The 18,328-nt window shown below is 39.8% G+C and overlaps 1 protein-coding gene across 1 annotated transcript; it reads right to left on the bottom strand.

The window, feature by feature from the left end:
• Positions 1-1,823: 1,823 nt before the first annotated feature.
• LOC311039641 (kelch-like protein 24a) lies at positions 1,824-8,983 on the bottom strand (the record flags this gene model as incomplete). Its single annotated transcript, XM_084049578.1, has 8 exons — positions 1,824-1,987; positions 3,085-3,267; positions 3,437-3,565; positions 4,869-5,003; positions 5,386-5,554; positions 7,154-7,297; positions 7,722-7,913; positions 8,858-8,983. The coding sequence occupies 8 exons, from the start codon at positions 8,981-8,983 to the stop codon at positions 1,824-1,826; spliced, it is 1,242 nt and encodes a 413-aa protein (XP_083905704.1).
• Between the last annotated feature and the right edge of the window lie 9,345 nt (positions 8,984-18,328).

The following is an 18,328-nucleotide window of genomic DNA, read 5'->3' on the forward strand; positions in this document are numbered from 1 at the left end:
TTTATCTACAATCGTAATGTCATAACCCAGTGATTCTCTTTGCCTGGTCATCATCCATAACACTTATTCCACTTATATAACTTATGTACAGTATAATCACACACAAATACACACACAGTTGTATCTTGTGTTTGCTTGTTTTGTTTTTAGCGGTGCCAACCGCTCTATACGTGGCTTTGTCCGTATGTCCATCCGTCCGTCCGTCCGTCCGTATGAGCCTGACGGCAAAGAAGAAACACATACAAACACACGCGCGCACACACACACACACACACACACACACACACACACACTTGGAGATTGCCTACGCCAACTCTCCCCTCATTGCCCACACGTGCCACTGGCTATCAAAGAGGGGTCCAGGGACCCCCAGCTTATGTTGTGTCCGTCGTCCGTTTCAGCACGGGCTTTAAACAGCTATAACTCCAGTTCGCAGCATGCCAGCAAGTCCAAATTTGGTATGTGGACTTAGACCACCAATAGGGACGAGCATTGACTGCTGAAGCCCCGCCCCGCCCTATTATAGCGCCACCAGGAGGCCACTGGCTTTAAACAGCTATAACTCCAGTTTGCAGCATGCCACCAAGTCCAAATTTGGTATGTGGACTTACACCACCAATAGGGACGAGCATTAATTGCTGAAGCCCCGCCCCGGCCTATTATAGCGCCACCAGGAGGCCCCGCCCCAAAGGCACCGCTTCCTTCCCACAGGGTGTGATTTTTTTCATCTTTATTGTTGTGTTTATAATTTTGTTAGTGTTGAGAATGTATAATTCCACTTATAAATTAAATGTATATATCATATTATAGAGATTCCATCCTATACCTCTTCCTCTGTTTCTGAGGATGCGGTTGATGATGATTCTGAAGATGATGATGACGACGACTCTGATCCAGATGATATTGTGATTTTGTCAGATGATTCCTCTACATTCGATGCCTAAAAGAAAAAAAAGGCTTATTCAACAGCATGATTTTAGACAATATAAAGGACTCAAACACAAGACATTACTATTATACTTTTGAAAATGAAGGAGGCACCGGAAATGTACCGCATTTATTTATGTACTTATGTAAAATATCCTCGGGCGCTAGGACCCTGCAGCATTCCTTTTTGAGACGTTGGTTCTGTGAACCATTACATAGACCACATTAATGCTGTCAACGAATATTCCATATTCAAGAACGTTCATTTTTTTTAAATTTTCTGTTGCATGTTAGAGTAAAGATTGTTCCATCACAACACAATAAGCACAGAGCGATGTGTGTCACCGAAGCTAATTAAAACGAGGCAATAGAACAAGATAAGTCTGAATTATTATTCTTAGAAAGAGAGAAATATCCTTCTGCTTTCTTTGAATTAAGGGAGAGCAGGGCGAAAAAGATAAATCATTAAATAAGAATCATGTCAAAGAGAACATTAAAAGATTAAGATATCTACATATGTACACATAGCATTAGACCAGCAGATATAGTATGCACATGAGGTTAAGTATAAGGTGTGAAAGCGGTTACATATGGTACAGTAGGTCCACAGAGCGGTATGGGTCTATTTGGCTCACAGAGTTAAATTAACAGGCAGGCTTTTATCATTACTAATGTCTACCTGTGCTTGTGTATCCTTCCGCAGCCAGAGAGACACACAGCTGGAAAGGTGGCGACTGGTGGGCATCTGCCCCACTATTTCCCACGTGCCAGTCTTCACATCATAGCGTTCGATGGAAAGGTGGCCATTACTACATGAAGAGAGAGCAATAGCCATCAGAGAACTTCTAGTGTTAACAAGCAGCCACCTTTTTCTAGGCTATCATAGCAGCAGTCTCCTACCCGTCATTGTCTCCTCCGAGAGCGTAGACCTTTCCACGGACCACAGCCACACCAGGCTGGCCGCGTCTTTTCTTCATGGGGGAACACAGTGTCCACTGGTTGGTCTTGGGATCATAATACTCCACCTGGTCTGTGGGCCCACCGTCCACACACACACCACCTGTAGGTGATAAACAGGAATTAACAGGATAGTGACTGATACAGTGAAACTGAAGTGAGTGTATTATGGAACTAAGAGCCATTAACACAGTATGGTACCTATAACATAGAGCTTTCCCTTGTATGTACAGGCAGCTTTATCTAGTCGTGGAACCAGGTTAGGAGCGACTGCCGTACATTCCGATGTGTCAGGGTTGTACTTGAATGTATGGACCCGACCTAACATGTATGAGGACACATTACAAAACATTCATTGTCACCAGGAGATGGATGAACATGTGATAACGAAAGCTTATTGACATTTTCAGTTAGTTATGCTTTAAATCAGGGGTCTTCAACAGGGGGTCCATGACCCCTAGGGGGTCCTCAGAGTTATCACAGAGGGTTCGCCAAATCTTTGTGTGATAAGAACTTTATTTGTATTTCTTTTTTTACTTAACATAGCATCCCTATTGTGGGGGGAACATTCAATAAAATGCAGTGAAGTAGTTTAGTGTAGAGGGAAAAAAGACCAGAGTATACAAAGTACAGAGCCAATGGTCAAGTTTACTAAGTATTGACAGTTTAAGAGGTAGATGAATCTAACATATTACTAGAAAATATAATTAGGGATGTCCGATATTATCGGCCTCCCGATATTATCGGCCGATATTAGCATAAAAATTGATATCGGGAAAATATCGGTATCGGTTTTTGCTTTTTTTTTTGCTTTATAAATAAGTTACAGGAGTTCTTACTGTATATGGTGTGTGTGATATGAAAGTTGAGCTTACCCTAATCACAATAATCCCCGCATATATCGGTATTGGTTGATATCGGTATCGGTAATTAAGAGTTGGACAATATCGGTATATCGGTTATCGGTAAAAAAGCCAATATCGGACAACCCTAAATATAATGTGTTAATATAAAAACGAAATGAATCAGCGACACAATTTTATTCAATATGTAGTCGGGGTCCCTGCTTCATCTCTCTCTCAGCAAAGGGGTCCTTGTCCTGAAAAACGTTGAAGACCCCTGCTTTACATATATTACATAAAATAAATAACCCAACGAAACCCAGCAGGTTGAAACTGCAGAAACAAACATGTTCCATACCAATATAATAGATCAGTCCGTCTAATGCGAGCACAGCACAATTGGACGGGTCATGTGGCATTTTGACCGAATCTATCAGCTGCCAGGTGTCTCTCTTCGGGTCGTATCGCTGCACGGAGCTCACTGGGATGTCCACCCCCTGGCTACCCACTGCAAACACATACTCCCCCAGCGCCACAAGGCCTAGGGAACATGTAGGATTGTGCAGGGAGAAAGAAAGGAAGTGATTAGAACGGATGCCCTTGGCCATATGCAGCCTCGCCTTGGGTAAAAACTAAAAAAGGCAACAACCCATAGCGGTTATTCCAAAACAAACTTACTGTAAATTGAATTGATCGTTTGACAGTCTTACCGATTGAACAGCGTGCCTCAATCATGGAAGCCATCTTCACCCATGAGTTGTGTGAAGGGTCATAACGCCACATATCCTTACTGACTGACCCATCAGTTAAGAGTCCTCCAGCCAAGTACAGATAAGAACCTATGGTGGGACAGGAGCAGAATTAAAACAAGATATGCCTTGATTGTTAAAGAAATATTTATTTTCAGAGCTCAAGATCAACTTGAAAGATCTTCACAGGTGTGAAGTGATGCCACAACCTTGCATTCATAAAAAAAAAATGTGCGTGTATTTTTATTTTATTGTGATGGTTCACCTGTCAAGCCAAAATATCCACAGAGATTTACCAAATAGGTGCAGTGTGGTTTGCTATCAGTAATTCAAATGTCGAAATGTCACAGCTCCCAGGCAGTAACCCTCGACTAATCACATTATTCTGTGAGTGTTGACTGCTGGCCAATCATTTGCACATGCTCATCACTGGCTGTAGTATTTAGGCTAGTGGTTTTCAAAGTGGGGTCCAGGGACCCCTCGGGTTTCCAGGGGGTCCTCAATAAAATGAGGAAACACAACCACGATAAACCCATTTTAGACTTTGAAAATAGACAATCTACAATATCACAATGCATTGTGGTGCATTGGGAGCTTGTAGATCTGTTTAATTGTACCTTTTTTTCTTCTTATAGTATATTTTTTAAACATCTTCTCTTGTGGGGGTCCCTGCAACAGATGGTGGTCTGCAGCCAAATACATATCGTTGCTGTCCGGCAGAAACCAGCTAACTCCATTTTAACGCTTTTGCATTTTTTTCCCATAAATCAGGGCCATTGAACACCCTTTACATCTGTGCGTTGGTAAAAAAAATATTGACCCAATGAAAAGCATTAAAAAGCACTTCTGACAAAAGGTTTTTCTGATTCCAGGCTCCACGCCCTTTGACCTCCAACCTCATTGTGAGCTTGGAGGTCCATTTAGCTGTTCTTATCAATGATGAACAAAACCTCCAAACTCCACTTTTTGTTTTGTTAGCTGGTTGCTGCCAGACAGCAGAGATATCAATTTGGCGGTCCTTGGCACGAACATGTTTGAGAACCACTGGTTTGGACTTCAGAGTAATGCTTCCCCTAGCAGGGTTTCAACCCAAACTTCTGAACCCTGTAAAAATAGAGCTAAAAATGGCATGTTTGCATCAAGACAGTACCGACTACCGAAGCAACAATAGCTAAATTAGAGTTACTGTTGCTTATTACCCCAAAGTTGCCTACCGCACCTTTAAAAAGTAGTTTTAAAGGCCAAATAAATGAACCACCACAATAATAACCTTCAAGAACTTGAATTGCCTTTCCAGCCATAATGCTACAGCTCAATTAAAGGACAAAACAAAATTAATTACAGATCCTAAATTGATTGACCCTTCTCCAGTTGATCTGATTGAACTCCTCACCTGATATGACCAGACTAAAATCAACTCCAGTGATGGGCAGACTTGCCAGATTCTTCCATTGACTGGTCAGGGGATCGAAGCTTTCAACGGTTTCAAGCCCGTTGTTGCTGTTGAATCTCCCCACCATCAGAATCACTTATAAACACAGAAGCAGGCACTGGAATGGGTACTCACAGCAGAAGTAATGTGTGAACATGTGAAATGTTGTGATTGCACACATTTGTATTCACTGAATGAATACAGGAGAGAATTGGTATACATTTGAAAGTTATAGTTAACTACAACTACACATAAAAGTGCAACAAATCTAAATCAAACCTTTTATGCAGAACAAATAGCAAGCCAACCTCTTGAAAATCCCCAAAAGCCACGCCGAAACAAACATAAATCTGAATTTGTTTTATTGCCAGGTATGTGTTTGCACTTGTGAGAAACTTGTCTCTGCACTCGAAAGCCCAACTATAATGTATATTTTTTTCCACCATCAGTTGCAACATGCATGTGTGAGGCAGGGTACCGTTGGTCTGGCGTGGTTGTACTCGTTGGCTGTGGGGCAGGAGATGCTGCTTCTTGGCCGATGAGATGAGCCTCTGACAGGCCAGAGATTCTTTCACCATATCCAGAGCCTCAATCACATCACGGAGGTAGGAGGGGGTGATGAAAGGAAGCCGGACATGCTGTAGCACCTTAAAGAAGAAATGGAGAGAGAAATGAGACCATCACTGACCGCATAGATTATTTCCATTTTGATATTTACTTGATAGACAATGTTTTGTTCAAAATGTTCTGATACATCTGTTTGTTTATGATATCTTTAAAACAACAACAAATGAAATACAGTTATCTACAAAAGAATGCAGCCCTAGCGTCATGGAGGGATGGGTTTACTTTACACCATTCTGAACTTCTCTCAACCAGGTTTTGTCTTATGTATTTCGTTTGTATGTGTGTGTAATAAAAAAATATTTGAATATGAGTCTGAGTGTGTAACTAGAGGATCAGCCTTGAGATACAGTATCTTGTTTTCAAGGGGGTCTTCAAAGCACAACAATAAAACTAAAAACATAACAAGGACTTACACATAACTGCTCTCCTACCATCTCAAACACTATTACATCAGTTACCAGTATCCTCTAAAACAGTGGTTCCCAAACTGGGGGTCAGGATACAGGGGGGTCCCCAAATTATTTTGGGGGGTCCCCAGATGATTTCTCACTCAACAGTAAACAAACCAACATATAGTATAAGTGAATACAGCATATCTGCACATATCTACATTTACAATGTAATGACTGAAGACCTTTTTAACACATCGGGTGCCAAACACGGTCTGAACCGTGTGTTTACATAGTGGCGGTTCCGAAGCTTTGGTGCCGTTTACGGTCTGAACCGTGATTTCAGTCTTTTAGTTTTTTTCGTTTTTCTCCGCGCGGGCGGGGCTAGAGCAGCTCTGTGAGCACCCATTGTAATCCTGCGAAGGAAGTGCCAGATCGCTCACCGGAAACACTTTTATTTTCCCCATCCGCTTCCTGTCTATTTCCTACTTTGAAACGCCTATATCTCCGAATCTGTTTCCTGTGGGGAAAAACGGTCATGCGCGATGCGCGATCCCCCCCCGTTGTAACCCGCGAGGGGAATGTTATGGTTCCAGCCTGTAGCCAGGCTCATGGCACAACATGAATCGATGCTTTTTTTTGCGTGGATTTGCTTTTAACGCACGGATTTGCTTGTAAACAGCAAAGCGCAGTCAATGGGGAGAATGCTGGCACCCACGGTAAATTGTTATGAAAAAATGCTGGCACCCGATGTGTTAATACCATATTGGCCGAATGTCAGATATTACATAAGAAAGAGACAAATAGTGAAAATAGCCGATCTACTGTATAAGCTCACAATGCGCTGTGAGCTTGTACATCGGCTGTTTCACAACATGTATCTGTGGAACAGAGTCAAACTAAACGTAATGCCTCAACTCCTACAATTCCAAGTGCTTGTCAAGGTGGGGGTCCCCAGTTCAAATATGCGTATGGGGAGGGGGGGGGGGGTCGCGCCGTCACTCAAGTATAGTAACGATTATATTTTAGCCGTGTTTCATGAACAAAATTTTAACTAACACAATATAATCAATTGCATGGATTTACTTGGTTTGAGTTAGAGCTACATACATTTAATGGATGGAAAACTGCCCTCAATTAGATTTTAGTTCATCTAATGAAAATAAATTTGGGAGTGGGGAGGCAGAGACCTTTGATCGTCCTGCAATGTGATACTAAGAAATGACTGACCTTTTCAAAGTTCTTTCTGCGGGTAGAACAGTGGTTCAACCACAGTGTGGCGGCCTCAAACACCATCTCCTCCGTGGTCACATGAAGATGGTCATGGGAAATTATCTGTATGAATCTCTCCAAAGGGAGAGAGACGAACTGATCCTATATTGGTAAAAAAAAAAAAAAAAATGTCAAGATGAGGTGAAATGAACTTTCAACTTAACTGTAGATTTAGTGTGTGTGTGTGTGTGTGTGTGTGTGTGTGTGTGTGTGTGTGTGTGTGTGTGTGTGTGTGTGTGTGTGTAAAACTAAATGAATTACTCGGATTAACCACTGTATCTAGTATACTTCATTGTACAGTGGTGGCGTACAAAAATCATGCTATTTACACTATGATGGCTGTGTAAAAAAAAAAGTGTATAAAATAATTATAAGTGAGGCAAAGGTTTGAAAAAAACAAACAAGATGTTAATTTGAAATCATACCACCCAACCCTGTGACAGATTGAATAAAAACAAAACAAAACAAAACAAAGAAGCCAACAGCAGACAAACACAGGGAAATGTACACTGCCTTAGTCACTGACCTGCGGGTATATTTGAGGGAAGTGGTCTAGGATGTACTGCCTGCTGTTCTGTTCCAACGGCCCAGATGGGTTGGCCTCAGCAAGGCAGTACATCCCCACACAGTTCTGCTCATCAGTGTGCTGAACCAAGTACCACCAGCAGGCATCAACCACTGCCGTCACACCCAACAGCTGTGATGCTGCTAGGAGGGCCTAGACCAAATAAACAAAATGTTTGTTAGCCCATAAAAGCAGCACTATGTAACTTTTTAACTATATAGCATAAATATGTCCCACAAATTATAAAGTTACATGTTTAAGCAATAACAATCATCCTTCCATAAATGTATATACTCAGGGGGGGGGGGGGGGGGTCCCTGCTAGGGGCTTGACTGTATTACTATGTATAAAGTCATCCTGGCATATGCCAAGGCACCAACTGCCAGTCAAAGTGAAAAATGGCCAATCACGGCGCGTCCTTGCCGGACATGCTTGCGGAGACTCCTGGGTAATGAAGTTAAAGATGTTGGCTGCCATGTTATTTGTGTCTAAAGTGGTCACTGATACCCCAAACTACATAGTGCTGCTTTAAGACCTGAGGCGGATTCTACAAATGCCTTCTAAATCAGTAGATCTCACACTTTTTCCCCCATTTTTTTCAAAAATGTTCAAATGTTCAAAAACAGCAGATGTTCATGTTTTGTGCCACGCTGCAAGCTTGTATATCTGCTATTTTTGAATAGCCAACGAAAAAAATGAAAATGACAGATGCTTTCCCGGTTTTAACAGGTTAAGCACCAACATAGGACAAAAACAGAGAATAGTTTTATTTATGAAGAGAATACATTACCTGCACATTTTCCTTCGAGATGGAAACCTTTGAAGTGTAACCATAATTGATCAAAAGGGTGAGCATCTCAGGATCCATGTCCGTTAATGTCACCCTTTTTGATGTGAGCTTCACCGTGGGAGATGTAAACATACGCTGTGCAAGTTGAAAAGGTGAATGGTTGGCTTAGTGATCATGACTTAGGGCTTTCTTATTTACATTGTGTCAACAATTAAATGATATCACATGATGTTCGGCTCACGTGAAAGCCATGGCAGATTTGAATGTCACTCTCAACAACACCAGATCAATAAATGTATGTATTTACCTCAAAGTATGTGCTGAAGGAGGCCAGGACGTATCGATGGCAGGGCAACTCCAGTCCCCCGCAGCACAGAATTACGTCACACCTGGCACGGTTGAGGCGCATCTTGTTTAAGCCCTCAAAGACCATTGTGAAATGGTTGGGGTCCATAAAAGCCTCACCGCTCGACAGTGGTACGATGACACTGGCATGAAGAGTTCCAGCCATCTCTCCTGAATGTAGTGCAGCCTGTATGACAGTAGGAGGGGATGGAATAAATGGTAATGATTGTTTGTATGTCATCTTTAATGATAAGAATATTCATGGAGAGAAATGTCAAAATGACATCACATACAGTAGACACAATCACATTATGAGACAGTATTAACAGGTCAAAAAACTATGGAGCTCACCCAACCACGAGGATGTCTTTTAAAAAAATCTGCCTCCACCAGCTGCGAAGAGAGTTGGTGTAGAGGGAAAAAGACCAAGTGCAGAGCCAACGGTCAAGTTGTATTGAGGGTTTAAAAGGTTAACTGTCTGTAATACACACACACAAAAAAAAAGATAATGTGTGTCAAACAAGTCTATAAAGCTATGAAATCTATGAAAAAGTCTACAACACAGTTGTATACATTGTAATGGGGGTCCCTGCTTCATCTCTTTCAGCTAGGGGTCCTTGACCTGGAAAACGTTGGTCTAAACAACATGCTATCTAAAAAACATTCTGGACATTTGATAAGATAAGACACTGGTTCTCAAAGTGGGGTCCGGGGACCACCAGGGGTCGTTGAGGGGTTTCCAGGATGTCCCCAGCTAAATGAGTTAATATAGCATCACAATCTGTTATAACCACTTTAAACCTATACTATATATACAGTGCATCGGAAAATAGCCGATCTACAAGTTTCACAATATGTCGCGATGTGAGCTTGTAGATCTGCTAAATAAATCTGGGGGGGAAAAAAACACTTATTTAACACAAATCTTTTAGGGGGGTTCCTGGCACAAAATCTGTTCAGATGGGGGTCCCTGGCCAAATAGCAAATATATTAATTTGTCCTTGACATGAAAAAGTTTGAGAACCAGGTAAACAAAGAACCTAGCAATCTACAAGCTCACTAACAGACAGTATAAAGATATAGCCTGTATGTGAGACCAGAGCCAACACACATTAATGAAGGATGATATTACAGTACTGTATATCAACTACTTATATCACAACACCATGGATACTGACAGTGACATCACTAAATCTAATGAAACATATAGGCCTACCCAGTGGTATAAAGTAACTCACGCATTGTGAGCTTGTAGATCTGCTAAATGAATCTGGGGGGGGGGGGGGGGGGGGAACACTTATTTAACACAAATCTTTTAGGGGGGTTCCTGGCACAAAATCTGTTCAGATGGGGGTCCCTGGCCAAATAGCAAATATATTCATTTGGGGGTCCTTGACATGAAAACGTTTGAGAAGCAGGTAAAAAAAAAACATCCGATCGGTGGCCATGCATTTTCCTCATAGTAATAATGTATCAGAGTGCAGTACACCTCCTAACCGATAGGATAACGTAGTTGAAAGCGTAAGAAAATACGGAGAAAATGGCCACCGATTGGATTAAAATGCTTTTTATTGAACAATACGGAATAAACGGGTAATTCTGAGGGCCCATACACAATTGTAACATCCGTGGCCATGAGGTAGGCACTTTATATTTGAAATATGAATGTTTATGTAGATGTACGGACCGTAAATGGAGAAAGTGCAAACACTATGTTGAAGTTCATCAGTCATGTATCAGGGCTACAACACACAACATGTGTTACACAGAACAATGAATCAGTGGTGTAAAGTAACTAAGTATATTTACTCAAGTACTGTTTTTAAGTACAGTTTTGAGGTATGTATTACTTTACTGGAGTATTTCAGATGTTCTATTACTTTTACTCCACTACAGAGTCAAATACTTTTACTCTAAAAGTAAAACTACAGAATTTAGAAAACTTAATTTACTAGTTACTTTGTAGATGTTGAGTATTATTATACAACTTACATTACCCACTTCAGCCAAGAGTCGGCATGCATTGTGAGCTTGTAGATCGGCCATTTTCAAAAGTTGTATATTTTATAACTTGTGAAATGGGACCTTCTGCAGTACTTTTACTTTTGGTACTTTAAGTACATTTACATACCAATACTTTTGTACTTTCAATCAAGTACATTTTGAATTCCGGACCTTTACTTGTAACAGCTATTTCTACATTGCAGTATTGATACTTTTACTGAAGTAAAACATTTGAAGTAAAACCTTTTCCACCACTGCACACAACACTTCACATATTGTCAACGAACAAACAACATACTAAGGATAAACAGTATAAAGTGACACAATGACTTTTGTCAAACAAATTAGTAAAACAGAAAGAATATAAAAGTTAGCTTACTGTTGACAAAAGGAAGGACAAGGAAGGATTTAGGAGCAGAAACCAACCGCAACAGCAGAAGACACAGGAGTAATCAATAAGCAATCACGTTCATGCAGTCTCTTGCAGTGGAAAGACTGGTGACGCGAGGTTACACTCTAGTGGTGGAAAGAAGCTACTACATTTCTTTATTTCAGTAAAAGTATCAATAATAATAATGCAATGTAGAAACATGGCCCAGATTCACTAAGCTGGTCATAAATAAGGTGTAAATAAAGTTACTATAGGAAGGTGTATTTCTCTAAGCTAAAACTGACGTGCAATTCACAAAGGGATTAATTAAAGTGCTCATAATGGACTATAGTGCCATACTGCTTCTTTTGGGCTTGTTTTCCTAGACCTGGTTGCTTATTTCTCTCACAAAATCTGGCAAAACTGGTCAGTGATTAGAACAGGACTGAGGCTATATTATGCTCTTTTGACTTGGAAGTTTGTATAAATATTGGTCATTTGTAAATGTATGTTGTGATATAAAATAGGATGAAATAAACAGCTTGTTTATTTATTAGTATTATTTCAATTTTCTTAAATGTTTTTAATTGACAATTATAGTTGTACTTAATTCCAGTCATCGTTTAATTTGATGGCCTTGCCCTTAATATGATTTAACACAAGTCCATCATAACAAACTAGAACCAGGTGTGGTGATAAGAATACTTTACCACTAAGTGCCTGGTATCTTGTAAAATGTTAGGTTTAAAACTCAAATAAAACATTTTAGCTGCTAATCAATGGGAACTAGGCTATAGTTTATTAATGGATGCACACATTTTCAGTTGTTTTGTGATTTAGTATGTCCAACATGAAGATAAGAACCATTTCTGAAGCAACTGATACACAAATAGAGGAAATTCAAATGTTTCACAAACATTTAGTCACAAATGTTTCACAAACATTTAGTAATAATAATAATGGATTTTATTTATAACGCACTTTACATTCACAAGAAATCTCAAAGTGCTAAAATTTAGTCACAAATGTATCAAAGATTGTCAGAATGGTCTGTTAACTTTTATGTAGTAATGGCTCTATCTAGTGGATATACTGGAGAGATACATCGGGCTTGTTGTGTAAAGCTGATTTCTAATTTCTACTCAGTACTCACATCCGGTTTAGAGCCCGCCTACTGTATCCGGTAACTTTCAATACACTGCATGGATGTACCGTTTCCGTAACCGCTTTAGATCTAGACCGGATGCGTCCAAACAATACAAAGGGGTTCAGACGGAAGGCGTCACCTGTTCATTTTTCTTCAGCGTACAACGTGGACTCTGATTGGTCCGTTAAGCTGTAGGCTGAACTCCTTGGCTGAACTGTCATGGCGGCGCCCTCAAGACGTTGAGATCCTCACAAACTGTCAGTTCTCCTGCTATCAAAGTGACACTTCATGAAGTTGCAATATTTATTTTAGACTAAGGTAAACATGTCCAATACGGAATAATTTCATATGTTAGCAACTAACTTCTGTTTTCAGTCTAGCCACGTCGTACCGGCCAGGTGGGGGCGCTATATGACACTATAATATATAGACGATGTTGATAATATCCATTCCGACCATTGCTATGTTTTAATAACAATAATAATGATAATAATAATAATAATAATTATTATTATTATTATTATTATTGTTATTATTATTATTACTATTATATATTAGTAATAATTATTCATTATTAATTAATTATCATATATTAGTAATAATCTATAATGCACTCTCATAATTCGTACAATTATAATCTTCTTTTAACACTGAAATTATAGTTATAGGAATACTACTCATAATGCTTTATAGAAATAATTATAGTACATTATTTATAAGTATAAAGCATTCAAATAACTTATACCATTACAGTCTATGCTTATAGGTCAAGTATTATAATTGCTGGACACTCACAAATGTTTTTGGCAAAGATCATAATGTATTATTGTATTATTATTTACAATGTATTATAATCACTGTTATAATGCTATATAGTGTCATTAATTATATAACACTAAAAGTCATTATGTGCTTTAAACGTGCCGTAAGTGTTTTTCTGTTTTGTTTTGTTTGTTAGAATAAGTGTTACATAGCTCTATATGTATTGTGATAGTAATCATAGAGTGTTTGTTCAGTAACAGTGTTAAATAGCTTTATTATAGAGCTATTTAACAGTGGAACAAAACCAAAATACAGCCAGAGGGATTTGTCTTTCTGCAGGAAAACACCCTAGCATAATTATATAGTGGCAGATAGAGGGAAGAAATGCACACACATTTCTTTCTATAGCTACTGATAAAGTATGATGCCAATACTGAACACTGGGTAACAGTGGCGGCCTTTCCTATGTTTCACCCGTTTCAATTGAAACGGGCCCCCAACCTCAGGGGCCCCCCCCAAAAAAATCCCAGTCCGGGGCCCGCCTGTGGCTGGCCGACGTCCAAGAATTTCATACAAGAAGATGATGTAGATCTGATTGAATCAGGGCTCAGCTCAAGTGAATCATGTGAGTGAGTTGTTTTAGCTGTCTGTCCATGGTGGAAGTGCAGATAGCCTAATTCATTTAGTTCGAAAATGCATCATTATGGATTGTGGAAGCAAACCAACTTCAGTTCACAAATTCTTTTTTAATTTTTTTTTTTTTTTTTTTTGGGGGGTTGCATATGGGGCCCCCATATGAGCTCTTGAAACGGGCCCCCAGATCATTAAGGCCGCCCCTGCTGGGTAACATAAATGTATTTGAATTACTCTAACTAGACCATACCCGGTCGGCGCAGCCGTGGGGGGATATACGCACATGATCTGGCAACCCGGGAGGCAGTTTGTCCCATAGCTGGGCAGCCGCAGCTATGGGACGACATTCTTTGACACAAAAACGCTAATAAGAAGCTGAGATTTGATGAAATTGAAAAACGGGCTTCACAGTTAAGTTCAGATGGTAATGGTCAATGGCTGTGTGCAAAATCAGAGCAATTGGTCCAGCCAGTGGGGAGAACCGGGTAGCTTCACCACCACCACTACAAACGCACGCACAGAGGTTACTAGAATTATAGTAGGATTATAGTAGGATAGTAGGATAGTAGGATGATATACAGGTTATCCACTGTTAAGATGTGGCTTGTCCAATAGAGGGCGGTGTTGTACTGGCCCAGTTAGCCGTTTGAATGGCTGATCCGGTCTGCAGCAGATACGGAAATTAGGTGTGTGCGCGTGCGCGACTGCGTGCGTGTGTTTGTGTGCTTGCGTGTTAACATCAAACTATTTTAAAACGTTACTTAGATAAATAATTTATCTAAAAACTATCTAGACACATTACTAGTAACTTAGATACGCTACTTGTTACTTTAAGTAAGCAATAGTTTGAGACGTGACAGAAGATAATGTATTATTATGTGTTATTATTTATTTCACAGTCCAAACAGAGGAGAGAAACACAGTAAGGAGACAAGTTTGAGACAATAAGGTGAGACTGAACTGAAGCTCTTCCTAAAGGTGTTCTAACAAGTGATATAAAGTAACTAAGTACATTTACTCAAGTGCTGTACTTAAGTACAATTTTGAGGTATTTTTTACTTTACTGGAGTAATTCCATTTTTTTTCAAAAGATTTTTATACATTTGAGAACTTGAAATGGTACATTCTGCATAATGATGTCAATACTTTTGTACTGTTACTCAAGTACATTTTGAATACGGGACTTCTACCTGTAACAGAGTATTTCTATATTGCAGTATTGATACTTTTACTTAAGTATTTTTCTTTGTTTTAACCTTTTCCACCACTGGTTGTAAGTGATATTTGTGTTAGAATAAGTGTAAATAAATAAGCTCTATATTCCCATAGTAACCATTGTTATAGAGTGGAGTTTGTTCAGTGTGAGGGTTATATACAACAGTCCATCTCTTCATTAAATAGAACATGTCTCATCCAATCAGGAGAGAGAACTCATACAGGATATAGAATGAACATGTACAAGTGGTGGTTGTTCAGTCGAACAACAACACAAAATGAACAGACACATTTAGAATTACACTACAATTGAAGCTGAAGAATGGGTTCCCATGTATTTTCTGTTTACTAGTAAGAGCTGGAGAGATGGGGTGACCCCTGTTACTGAACAAACACTCAATAGCGATGACTAGCATCACAATATGGAGCTTTAACCTTTTTAACAAATACAAATAAACTACCAAAACACATCACTTACTGCACCTCACGTTATTTCACAGTCAGTGTTAATACCTGAACGTCTTTCACTCGGCATGATACAATTTGTCTCTCTTTCAAAGCAGTCCGCTCTGCCTGCAAGGCTCGGATGACAAAAAGGAGATAATGCACAACGCTGAAGTCCCCAAAACAATGGCTGTAGGACCATGTTTCGTGTATGAGGGGGTGGGGGGGATTATTAACCTGAACAAAGAAGTAGTGTGATGGGAATATGATATTTGTCTATGAACGGAATAGTAATCATGTAAGGCAACCTACACAAAATATAGGCTGCACACAACAGTGGCTCATGGGCACTGGCTAGCAGGAAAGCCAGATTGACACAATTAACAATGATAAAACCTCTGACACTATTATTTACTCTCAAAGCAGACAATGATCTGTTAGCAGGCACAAACTGAGCTAGAATGGCTGATATTATGTCTGCAATGTATGTAATATCAGCCATTCTAAGGGTAGAACAAATTATAGACAAACATACAACAGCTATGAATTGGCTGCTCTGAAAGTCAGCTTTCCAAAATATCTTGTTTATTTGACCAAGGGTATCCAGATTTTTCAGGCCACAACCCCCCAAAATAATCCCCACCATGACATGCACTTGGAATTGTAAGCATTACATTTAGTTTGACTCGCTTCCACAGATAAATATTGTGAAAATAGCCGAAGATTTTGAAAATAGCGTACAAGCTTGTAGATCGGCTGTTTTCACAATGTTTGTTTGCCTCTTTCTTATGTAATATTTGTCAATTTGGTATTAACAAGGTCTTAGAAGTCGTTAAATTGGAACTTTAGAAATGTGCAGATACTCTGTATACATACACTGTATGTTGGTTTGTTTACTGTTGAGTGAGAAAACAATATTGCACATTAAGCTAATCATCTGGGGACCCCCCAAAATAATTTGGGGACCCCCAGTTTTGGAACCACTGAGATTAGACCATGGATAATCAAACTAATTGTTAATTAATATGAATCTATTCTGTACTGTGGCAATGCATGGAAAGTAGTTTTTACCTCCACTCCCAAGTGTTTTGCAATTTTTCATCATGTCATATCCAGTTCAACCATGTCTCCGTGCACATGCATGAGTGTGTGTTGTTAATCTCTTCGCTGCTCCTCAAACAGGTTTAGACGTCACCAAAATGTTGCATTAAGCAGGGGATAATTGAGCGTGCTGGTCGTTGTTGAAGAATAACCCCCCATAGGATCATTAAACACATAGCCGAGGCGATAGCCGAGGTGTTTAATCATCCTGAAGGGGGTTATTTATAAACAACGACCAGCGCCCTGACAATTATCCCGCTTATTACACGGCTACTTAATTTAAATAAATAAATGTATAAATTGACCCAAAAGTAACAACAAAACGAAGTATTTCCTTGCTTACAGCAATGAAAGTATTCCTTAAGTGGTGCGCTGGGCGGACACGGTCGCCTTGGAAAACAAGGAAGTGTAGTGGATCAAATAGAATACATTTTTGGTCACTGCATTGTCTATTTCTCGCTTCAAATGTTTTCAAAAACATTCTTGAGAGCAAGGTTTCGTTGTAAATGACATGGTGTATTTGTTTACCTGGATACAGCATAAAATCAAGCAGCGCAGGTTGATATGAGCAGGTGCTCTGAATCTTTGATTAGACAGCGGTGTGTTATTGAGCTCATCGTGTTATTATCAAGAAATAACACGCTGCTGAATTCAGCGATTGACCAATCAGAATCAAGCATTCAACCAAGCCGTGTAATAATGAGATATAACTTATTAATTAGAGTCTGTTATTGAAGACACTGGCCCTCATTATTCACTGTGCGAGACTACTTTTTTAGCATTAACACATTGACCGCCAGAGGTTAATCTCATAATGTACTCACCAGTGCCAACGTTTTATTGTTGTTTTTTGTTTTTTTCACGTCGCCATAGACCTTGTTAAAATCCTTAAAATTGAGCCGTGCACTGTTACATCGCAGACATCTGCCTGCTTCTACCACTGAAGAACGCGTGTCAAACGGTGCCTCCATGTTGTAGTTAGAACGGTTTATGTTAAACAGTGATCGCCGAGGAGAAGAAAACAACAAGGAGAAAATCGAGTTTCAGTTTCGTCATTAGAACGAGGGCCGAATGATTCTGTTTCCGGTGGTGTTACAATGAAATGGTCCGTGAAAAAAAATTGAAAAAAAGGAAAAAGCACCACGGCCCGTAGGCTACGGGATCGGCGCTTTACAGTTGGATTTATCGGCCCGTAGGCTACGGGCCCGGCGGGTAGAGTGTTAACTGCTCCTCTCCTACCACCTACACACCTAGCCAGTGAAAGTAGGTGTGCAAATAGACATTATCTACAAAGCCTGTGCTATCATACCTGTGCTGTCAGTTCAGTTCTGAATCTGAGCCTCCGTCTACGTCTTGTTCTTTTTAATGGATTCATAAAGAAATAAGACTTTTGCTTTTGCGAGGCCATGGACTCTCTTATGCTGCTCCGTGCCTGTTTGCAACAGTATCACGTGATACCTACAGAAGGCCTAAACTTGGTGATTTCTCCAACAAGTGGTCTGCAAATGTGGAACCTAAGATGCACTATTAATACATTTATTCTTTTATTTAGAGTTGTGAATGTGCAGGTCTTATACCATCCACCAGGGGGTACTGCAGCACCCTTAGTACTCCTATCTGTTCTGGCCTTGGTTAGAACAGAGGACAAAACCCAGACATTAACAGAGACAATGAGGTAAGAAGCTATTAGTTTGAGTTATTTCTCAGTCTTTACCTGAAGCTGTTTCACTCAGCATGATACAATGTGTCTCTTTCAA

Source organism: Gymnoscopelus microlampas, assembly GCF_963454915.1.
Source record: "Gymnoscopelus microlampas genome assembly, chromosome: 23".
NCBI classification, from domain to species: domain Eukaryota; kingdom Metazoa; phylum Chordata; class Actinopteri; order Myctophiformes; family Myctophidae; genus Gymnoscopelus; species Gymnoscopelus microlampas.